This window comes from Lycium barbarum, chromosome 10, assembly GCF_019175385.1.
Source record: "Lycium barbarum isolate Lr01 chromosome 10, ASM1917538v2, whole genome shotgun sequence".
In the NCBI taxonomy this organism is placed as follows: Eukaryota; Viridiplantae; Streptophyta; class Magnoliopsida; order Solanales; family Solanaceae; genus Lycium; species Lycium barbarum.
Genome location: NC_083346.1, coordinates 49,209,210 through 49,219,923, shown reverse-complemented (window position 1 = coordinate 49,219,923; position 10,714 = coordinate 49,209,210). Strand labels below are relative to the sequence as shown.

Sequence of the window (10,714 nt, the reverse complement as noted above, 5' to 3'; positions counted from 1 at the left end):
TCTCACCTAAATGGTGACCTTTTATTTGACAAAAAAAGAAGTTATATGAACATCATTCAGCCTCACAAGTACCCCAGAACCGATTTCCAGTAGGTCCAGAGGTGGTGGTATTCCGCCATAAATCTAGTACACATATGGACATGATAAGAGGGAACACGTAAAAACTATTTTCTGCCAGTCTTTGCGTCTAACGCTAAATTCATCCACTACTATATCATCACTATTGAATGAAATCACTTGATCTTTGCTGACCTTTATGAACAAACATGGACAACAAACTTGCAAGAAATAACATACATATGTTATAGTTGCCTTAGCATAATAATAATACAATAGTGAGGGAGAAAACAGAAGTCAGGGTAGGGAGCCCCATTATCGTGCTTTTTAATAGAATAAACACCCACGCATTTCCAACATGCATGCAAAGAATGAACCTATAATAGCAGTAAACATACTGGCAAGACAAGTAAAAATCATGCTGCTGCAGATTTCTTATCCTCATCGTCATAGATATTCAAAGCCTGAAGCAACTTTGGCCACGACTCTGGAATTCCTCCAGGGAGATCGAACTCCAACAGCTTCCCCCGCATGCGATAAAAGTCCTCCACCGGTTGGCTCTGCAGGAACAACACAATGCCCAAGCATTGAATAAGTAAATTATGGACATGTGAATGTAGTTAGCTGAGAATTCAGTCTATACTACCTTGCCTAAAACAAATTAGGATCAGTTACAGTAAATATCTAAGTTACGTGGACTCGGGTGCGGGTATCCGATACGGGTACGGATTCGAGTGTCGGATTCGGCAAAATCTAAACTTAAGATTCGGGGGTACGTATCCGGTTATGGATACGGGGATTCAGCTAAGAAAATTCAAAATTATATAAAAAATAGAGCTATAAAGATATTACAAATTTTGAGAGACATTCTTATGAAAAACTTACATGTATATGAAATAAAAGTACTTCTTTGTTTATCTGAAACATGAAGCAACATATATGAAATAAAAGTACTATAATATTGAAGGTATGTCATTTTCCTTATCTTAAATCTGTTTTATTTTTAATTTTGAGAAATCAAAATCTCAAAATTTTCCCCCAAATTTGTCGACGGACTCCGGTCAAAGTATCCGTATGTGATTGACCGTATCCGGAACGTTTGGCGTTCCGGCACCCACACCCGCACCCGTCGTATCCGGGACGGGGACGGCACCCAAAATGGCGAGTCCGTGTAACTTAGGTAAATACACAACTTCATAAAGAGCAACAGCACAAAAGAAATGCACATCCTGACAAGAGAATATTCATGGCCACTTTGGAAGTATCACATGCAAGAGCAGCTCCAGCGCAAATCGACCAATCAACTATACTCAATCAAAAACTAGCGGAGTTTGGCTAATAAAAGGATAGGAAAAAGAAACCCAAGGGAAGAAGAGTATTTCGAAGCCACACTTGACTGTATACAGATGTCAAATACAGTGATTATCTTTCGATTTGACATACTACAAGAAAACATTAAATTTGAGTAAATGATTCGATGAACTGCTTGTAAAACACCTCATAATTGCTCAGAATTATTATTCTTGAGAGTTGTCGAAGGGGAGCCTTGGCGTAACTGGTAAAGTTTCTGCCATGTGACCAGGAGGTCACGGGTTCGAGCCGTGGAAACAGCCTCTTGCAGAAATGCAAGGTAAGGCTGCGTACAATAGACCCTTGTGGTCCGGCCCATCCCCGGGACCCCGCGCATAGCGGGAGCTTAGTGCACCGAGCTGCCCTTTTTTTGTCAATGGCACAGAATTTTGTTGTCTATGGATGTGTCACGAAGTTGTGATGTAAGGTACTTAATTGGGGGTTATTTTCACCACTCAACTGTATGAGGAGAACACTTGCACAATGTGAGAAATGGTAAATAAGAGAAAAGGAAGTAGAGCAATACCATTTCGTGGTAGATGCGGAGGCGTTCCTTCACAACATTTTCAGTGTCATCAGACCGTGTAACAAGTTTGGTTTCACAATGTGGAGGAGGGAGAAGGGGAGGCATGTACATTCTAGTTTTGCCATCTTCACCCTTGATATCAATGCACGCAACATTGTAATTGCCTCCACACTTGCTACAACTCCTTCTTCCTAAGCACTTGGCAATCAACGCATCTTCCCGAAGCTTCAGATTAATCACCAAGTCGATGTTTGTCACTCCCCCTAAGATTTCCTAAATAACCAAATAACAGATATAACAGGATTCAGAGAAAATGTCGTCTATCTTGTCAAAGGAGGAGAATAAGCTGATTAATTTCAGTGCACAAAGAAGCTTAGCCACTAATCAGGGAAGAACAGACAACCATGAACTACTTACACTGTTGATAATTCTTTGCTGGGACCTGTACACATATCAGATCTGTTTCATCTCTAGATCCAATTATAGAGGAAACAAACTTCCAAATATAGGAACCAAGGACTGCAGAGAGCTTCAATTGTAGTAAAACTTTTGATTGGCATAAAAACAAAAAAGTTCTACGCCAGAGAGTACGGTGAACCCAACAAAGTCCAAAATATATAAATAATTTAGCCTTCAAACACTAGACCACAGGTTTCAGCATTTGCTCATGGATTCTAATTTGACAGCAGAGTTTCGCAATCATATTAGTTATTGTGATGGCAACGAAGACATGACCTGTGACCAGCCTCGGCTAATAATAATAGAAATTCGGGGAGCAATGGGTCCACATTGAAGTATCAAAAAGCAGAAGAGATTTAGAAGACATACAAGTCCATGACACCACATGCAGTTTGACTTTTATTAACCTTGGAAAAGGAAGCAATAGAAGAGATATAGCCGGGGAGAAAAGGCAGGGTTTGGAAAATGTAATATTAACGCATGTGTTGGGAACTTTTGGTCCCAAGAACAAGAGAAATAAAGATGACACTACAAAAACACCAGAGGCAGGACTGATCCAGGCTGAGCTTCAGACTTATCAATCAAACATTCAAAGCCCAGGCATATCTGGAACACACCGCTGATTGACAAATGACAATGTGCAGGGATCAAGCTTGAATTCACTAGCATGTAATCAACATTAGAAAATAATATAAAACTGCTCATTCACTCACCACAACAATCAAGTTAACCGCAACTTCACCAAAAATGACCCCTACAACACGGAGAAACCAAAAAAACAAAAACAAAAAAAAAAAAGAGAAAGAAAAGCCAAAACTAAAATTGTCCAGAACACATACGGTGACTATATAAGCTTTCTATACTCCATCGTAGCAACCAGGCAGAAAAGTTGGTGGTAATTTTGTTACATCATTTGAAAGCAAAAGGGCAGACTGTTATGTGACAAAACTGAAGAAAACACTCTGCCATACCAGGAAAACAAAGTCGTCGATCAAGAAGACACGAGATGATCAAAATCTGAGAGGGAGATTAACTGCAGAACAGAAAACAATAAAGAAAGTGACAGCCATATCAACCTCGTCCTACATCACAGGTAAGAAGACTTTAGAAACTGGGGGATTAACTAATAAGTAAATATTTAAGGAAGTTACATCATTTGAGAAGGAAAAGGTGGGTTTACATATATCACAAACTTTTGAAAAGGGTGCTATTGAGTTATATTTTTGTCCCAGATGGTTTGTGTTATTGTATACGGGCAAAGGGGTTTAATAAAGGTTGTAGGTGCTCCACGTCTCCACCTATAGTCTTAAGTTTTTGGTTGGAAGCTTAGATTATTTCATATGGTATGAGAGTCAACTCTTGCTAAGCCCATTCTCACACTCGTAAGTTCACATTAAAGCTCATGTGTGAACCTCAAAATCGGGCTAGAAGCATGGAAAGTATTGAGTTGTCTCACATGTGTTGTTATAAGGGCTACTAAAGAGGTTTATAAAGTTCTCAGGTTACTCCACCGGTTGAAATAAGATGATTAGGACTGATTACATAATGGATCAGGAAAGCATTATAAAAATGAAGAATCTTCTATGCAGCTTCTACTATCATAAGAACAGAAAACGGCAGCTCCAAACTCGTAACAAAACCTTATATTCGTTACTCTTGATAATATTACATGAAAAGCAAAGTTAAGCAACTTAAACAGTTGGGAACTTAAAGTGTCAGCTGAGAAATTCATCTTGCTTGGACCTGCAAGGAGTTCTCTCTAAATCGGTGCATAGACTCCAGAAAGCAGCCCTAGTATGGGAAACCTTATTTCACTAGTGAAGATGGTAGACATCAATTTCCTGACTTCTCATAAAAGAATGTCAAAAGAGAACTATGTTCTGGCCCTATCTCTACTTTACACATTACAGCCTCCCGATGTCACAGAAAAGTATTACATCAATCTTCACCAGTGTTCAACTTTTGCCCTTCACAACGAATTTTGTGCATCAACCAAAAAACAATCATCAGGAGAGCATAAAGATTTTCTCCTTGGGCCTATGGATATCAACTCTAATGTCACCAAGAGTTTCTCCCTACCCTTGGGGGGGGGGGGGGGGGGGGGGGGGGGAGGATAGTCATGTTCCTTACTTCCTTCCCTTTTTTTCGAAGAAAAGGAGTAGTGTTAAACAAGAATATAAAATCTTTCGACTGAGATGCAGCTTTCACCCCTATATTCTCTCAACATACTGAAGTGCAGCAGCCAACAAAAATTATCCTAGTTACAGGAATTGCAGTCCTTAATTAGGCAGCAGGTTGGTTACATCCTCTAATAGTTCATTTTTCTACCTTTTAATGAGTTGATCCCTTGCCATGAAGTTGTTGGCAGCTTCCACAAATTTAGAAATTGGTCTAATCCCACAAACATTGGTGCAGCAATCAATAATAAAGACAACATAATATCACATAAAGCAATCGAGAAACAAAAGATTGGTTAAGAACCAATAGCAAAATTCTACCAAATAAAGAAGTTAAGCCTCTAATTAAGACAGAGGATAACAGCCCCAACAGTCCAAGAAAACCCTAAAGTTCTGTTAAAATCTAACACAATACATTGAGCTATATGAGCCTTTCAAAACTGACATATCCACAATCGTATGGCCATTAAAGCTAAAACCTAAGAAAAAAGCTCCCAAAGTCAATATTGATAACGAAGTGATATTCCAAATATTTCTCCTTGTCCATAACTACTAAAGCAAGGGCATTTGGTTCATAGATTGTACTTTGGCCGTGCTCTCATAGTAGTCATACAAAGGTAGATAGATAAGCAGATAATAAACCCATGCCTATAATTTTTAAAGATCAGACGAGAATCAGAATGTATCCTCAACATTGTACATTCCATCCTTATTACCAGGAAACAGTTCTTCAGGCCCTGGAGATAAACTATTAGTTTTACAGCAGTTACAAAATTTCCAGCTGATGTTCATGATTAGAAGAGTAGCGACACAAAGTTTTATGCCAGTCAAACAATCAAAGCATGTGTATGATGCTCAACTAAATGGAGGCAATTTTGAATGAAATCTGAGAGCTAATTAAAGCCTTTTAACACGGCACATCTGAGAAGAGGTTAATGTGTTAGTAAAGACTACCCAGTAATAAAAATCTAGTGAGGACATAGTTTAGATCTTCCAAGGCCATTACTTGCAAAAAAAAAAAAAAATAGAGCAGCATCAAAAAGCTTCTAGTAGCAATTGAAGAGAACATATAAGATGATGTACATGGCTGTTCAAACACGCCACAAGTTTGGACATTATTTACAAAAAATGAAAAAAGTTGAAGACGGCTTTAACCGTGGTCAATGTTTCACAAGGTCTCTCTCCCAAATATCAGGTGTAGAAGAAATCAGGAAACAACAAAAAGGAAACACTTAGTCCAGATATTTGCTGTTATTAGCTCAGACATTTGCTTTTTTGTCTCCATTCTCCACAAATTTCCTCTATATGGTAAAAATCTGAACATTATGCAATTCAGAGTTATGCTCTTTACAAAAACTGACGTAAAATACAAATTAAAAGTATCTCATGTAAGATGAAGAATTATCTGCTATCTATTCACCTCAACTAAGAGCTTAATTCTCAGACATCACAGTCTATTGAGAGAACCATATCGAGCTTTGTTGTTGATTTCAACCTTGTGTATATTCATTCATTTCGTATAACAGCATATTCAACTTGGTCTTGAGCAAGCGGCTAGAATTGCAGGTCCAGCCATAACCATTAACCTGTTATAGAAATGCATCCTCGCTAGTTGGGAAATAGTCATCTAGTACTGATATAGAAGGTTAATATATTATCTTGCTAAATTATATTCATAGCAGCCTCTGTGTGCCAGATACCAGACTGTGAAAGAAAATATTGTCCTATTAAAGTAGATAGATGCGCAAGATTAAGTCCCAGGCAATAAGTTTCAAAAATAAAATGTTAAGTCCAAGTCAATAGGTTCAAACATCAACAATAAGACACACATGTAAAAATTATGATAATAGCACATGTACGTATGTATGTGTATATATGTGTGTGTTTGTTTGTAAGGATTTTCATTAGATTAGTAAACTATTCCCTACAAAAAGCTGGGAGAGTATTTATTCAGCAAGCACAATAATCAATCTAGACACAGGTAAATGTGTTTTACAACTACTAACAAATAACTTCTCACCGCCTGCCGTATAGTTCGAGGAAATCCATCAAGAATAAATCCTGTTTCACCCTTAGCTTCTCCTGCTTCAAGACGCTTAGATAGCAAATCTATTACAATTTCATCTGAAATTAATTGCCCTCGGTTAACGATATCCACAAGCTGCAACAGAAGGCACAGAATAAGTTCAGAAAAAAATTAGTAGAACAACTTAAGGGAAAAAAGGAGTAAACGAAGAGCATAATCAACAAAGTTGATAAATATAACTTCATATTTTCACATCTAAGCTTAGGAATCAGACTTGCCTTCAAATTATCAAACAAGCAAAAAATATTATTGCAATATAATTCAATAGGCACTAAACTCACATGGAGGGAAGCTGTCTCAAAACACCTACGATCTCTTGAAATCTATGAGGATCTATAAAGAGCATATACAATGGAAGCAAAGATCCATATAGGCAATACCAACTAGTTGGAATTAAGATTAACTGGTTGTTGGTACTTACATTAGGTCTGGTGTCTGCCAATACACTTTTTTAGTTTGGTTAAAAATATCTATTTCAGTGTAGGGACAACTGTGATAAAAACTTACAGAATTGCTAGTCTTGGAGAAGCACTAGTTATTTTAAAAGAAAATTTACTGAGCAATGAAATGATGGACCCAAAAAGAAAAAAAAAGAAAAAACCAAGTCATGTTTCCCACCCAACTAGTTTTGGGCTGAGTCGTCGTAATTGGTAATTATAGTATTGGTAGTAATTTTTTTTCGGGAGAACTTCATGCGAAAGCAATAAGATATTCAGACAAAAAGATTTTTCCTTGTTTTCATTTACTGTCCAAATAAGATACAAATGTACTTACTGTTTGAACATTAAGAACTTTCCAACTAATAACCCTTTTCAAACGTACTTTTAAAATGATTGCATGTCCAAAGTCAGGGAAATCAATGCTTAAAGTGATTGAAATAAGCTTACTTCGACTTTTAATGAGGACGTCTTTTTATATGGTAAAAGACCTAAATATACATCTGAAGGTGATAATACCATATTTATCTCACACAAAAATGACAAATGTATCTCTCACACCACAAATACAGGCACCCTTGCAACTACTTGCTCTATTTTACAGTTTACTGCGTACCTTTATAAGATGCCAAAAGAGTTGTCGCAACATTTGCATTGGCTCATGGGTACTATATTATTACATAAAGCACCTTTTGATTTACTGTTTGAGTAAGCGTGTTAAGTCACGAACAAAAGAAGTTGTGGTGGCAGAGGAGGGAGAACATAATTGAATATTTCTACCAAAGAATCCTAAAACAACAACAACAACAACATACCCAGTGTAGTCCCACAAGTGGGGTCTGGGGAGGGTGGAGTGTACGCAGACCTTACCCCTACTTTAGGAGGTAGAGGAGAAAATATTAATACTTTTAACCAAAACTCCCATGAACATTTTTTGGCCAGACAGAGGGAGCATTTGTATTAAGCTATCTTGTGCTGTCTTTAAGAAAGTTTCCACTCTGACGAATCAAACAACAATGGTATCACAGCAGATCGCCAACTTAGCCCTTACTTGGTCAGTCATTTAGAATCCTTTATGTGCATCATGGTCTTTGTATTAAAAGATCAGTCATTTGGAATCTTTAATTGACTACTGTTTATATATTCACACACACACATATCAAATCCAGTAGATGATTGCATCTGGAATAGAGGAAAACGTTTTCTATGGAAAATGTTATCCCTTAGGAAATGCTTTTCTTGATCGATTTCCAGTTTTTAGATATGTACAAGAACAGGTGATATATAGTAATTGTACAGAAGTACGATAAGGTATGAGAATAATAGTATTGTGGTATATTTAGGTATTAAAAGTTGATAACATGTTGAATAAATCAAGTATAAATGAACAAGAGTTGAGATAATTTGGGTATTAAAAGTTGATAACATGTTAAATGGAAAAAAGTAATATTGGATAAGATTTGAGATATGTGAAAAAGAAAATGACTTGCCATATTCCCCATTATGGTTGAAATATATTCCTTGGAGACACCATTTTGAAGATTTTAGGGGTAACTACACATTTTCCAATAGAACAACTTCCGTTATCTATTGAAATCCTTCCGAACTAGGCAAAAGATGGGAACTTTTTCATTCCATCACTTAAGTGCCCATTTGGCCATGGATTCACTTTTTTCCGGAATATTATTCCGGAAAACTGTTTGGACATAGAATTGTACCAATTTTCCGGAATTCGAAAAACTCCAAAAAGCTGTTTTCACCATTTTCACTCCAAATCACTCACAAAAATTCAAAACCAACTCCAATTTCCAAATACCATTTTCAACTTGAAAACAAATACTCCCCCTGTCCCAATTTATACGGCACACTTTCCTTTTTAGTCTGTCCTAAAAAGAATATCACCTTTCTAAAAATGGAAACAACTTAACTCAAGAATTCCCCTTTTACCCTTAATAAAATGATCTATAGTCACATAAATACCTAAGATTTGTTTAGACCACATGTTTTAATAGTTTTCCTTTATTTCTTAAACTTCGTGCTCATTTAAACACCCTCACATAAATTGGGACGGACGGCTACTTTTTTTCCAAATTTCACAATTCTTATGTCCAAACGCCCACTCAGTTACATAGATACAGATAAAATTGATCAAACACACTTCAAAGAAGGAAGCTTTAATTTAATAGAAACCTTAAACAATTAATCAAGAAATGCTAAAATAGAACCCCCTACAACATAAAAAAGTAAAAGAAAACCATAAATTAGATGATAAATTAGACCTGAGAGGCAAGAGGGCCATGAGAAGAGAGTTCATGACGAACAAGATCACCAGTGGCTATATGGGGTACCCCAAGAAGCTTAGAGAGTCTAGCTGCATATGTCCCTTTCCCCACACCAGGGCAACCCAAGAACACCCAGTGCACATTTCTCCCCTTATTAGCTTCACCACAACTTGCAGGTGGCACTACTTTAAGGTTGTTTTCATGGGGTTTATAACAGAAACTTCGGGTTAAATTTGTGGCTCTATATCTCCATCTTACCACTGCACGGCTCCAAACCACCATACTTAGAAAAGGGTGTCAGGAAAACAGAATCTTGGAGAGATTAGTTGGATCTTTTTTCCCTTAATGATTGAATTGAATTGAAGTGAAGTGAGAGAGTATTTGAGGAAAGGAAAAGAACGAAATGAAACGCGTGGGTGGGGAAAAGGGGGTTTGACAAATAGGAAGTACCGACCATGAAAGATTGTGATTATGTTAGCATAGGGGGGTTTGTCAAGTTTCAATGGGGGATCTACAAACGGATGTTTTGTTTTCCAAGAATAAGTGTTGCGCAGTGTTATTATATTGTAGAACCATGATAAACTCGTGCTTGTTCCTCTTTTTTGTCAAAGCGGTTGCGTAATGTCTTATTTTGTGTCTCTAACAAAGGATTGTCTTTATTTCATAAGTGAAATTTGTGCCCCAAATATTTGACATGACATGACATGTAGGGGACGTTTGATGTGCGAGACAAGGTAGGATATTTTAGGATTAATTTTGATAAATTTATACCTTCTGTCAAATAGAGTATAAAATATATATTTTTTATTAAAGTATAAAATGAAGCACAAACTTAATTCTGAGATATTTCACCTTATATCATCAAACATGAGATTATTTTATGCCACCTCCCAGATGAGATAAATTAGTCTCATGATTATAATTCTGAGATAATTTAGTCCGTGCATCGAACAACCCCGTAGAGTCACGATATATTCGTGCTAGTTTCTATTTTATTCTAATCATCCGTATTTTTATTTTATGCTTCACACAATTAACACAAATTGTAAGAACTTTTTTACAACTGAAGTTTAATTTGTGACCCAAAAAATCAAAATCTTAGGCCATAAATTTTACTTATCAAATATAGACAAATCCTTAGTAATTTATATCAGGTATGCATGTGAGCTACAAAATAAAAGTTTAAAATTATGCAACGCAATATTAGTATTCAGTGTAGGAAAGCTAGAAGACTAGTCTTGTTAGGTCGTCAGGTTTTGGCTAAAATCAATTTAACCTACACAATTTTCGCTACCTAGGTAATTGTGTAATAAAGATGACATTTTATTCATGTTACTTGT

The 10,714-nt window shown here is 36.6% G+C and overlaps 1 protein-coding gene across 1 annotated transcript; it reads right to left on the bottom strand.

The window, feature by feature from the left end:
* Positions 1-269: 269 nt before the first annotated feature.
* LOC132613555 (probable adenylate kinase 6, chloroplastic) lies at positions 270-9,979 on the bottom strand. The gene is made up of 4 exons (XM_060327622.1): positions 9,372-9,979; positions 6,590-6,730; positions 1,934-2,206; positions 270-617 (listed from the first exon to the last, which is right to left on the bottom strand). Exons 1-4 carry the CDS (start codon positions 9,654-9,656, stop codon positions 474-476), a joined length of 843 nt encoding a protein of 280 aa, XP_060183605.1. The 5' UTR covers positions 9,657-9,979; the 3' UTR covers positions 270-473.
* Positions 9,980-10,714: the final 735 nt, after the last annotated feature.

Bases quoted from the DNA above. Each gene is read 5' to 3' on its own strand.
- LOC132613555 (XM_060327622.1), bottom strand. From the start codon at position 9,656: ATGGTGGTTTGGAGCCGTGCAGTGGTAAGATGGAGATATAGAGCCACA. The intron at 2,207-6,589 runs GTGAGAAGTTAT...TTGGTTATTTAG, and splicing joins CTCGAACTATACGGCAGGCG to GAAATCTTAGGGGGAGTGAC. The intron at 618-1,933 runs GTATTGCTCTAC...TTGTTCCTGCAG, and splicing joins TCCGCATCTACCACGAAATG to AGCCAACCGGTGGAGGACTT.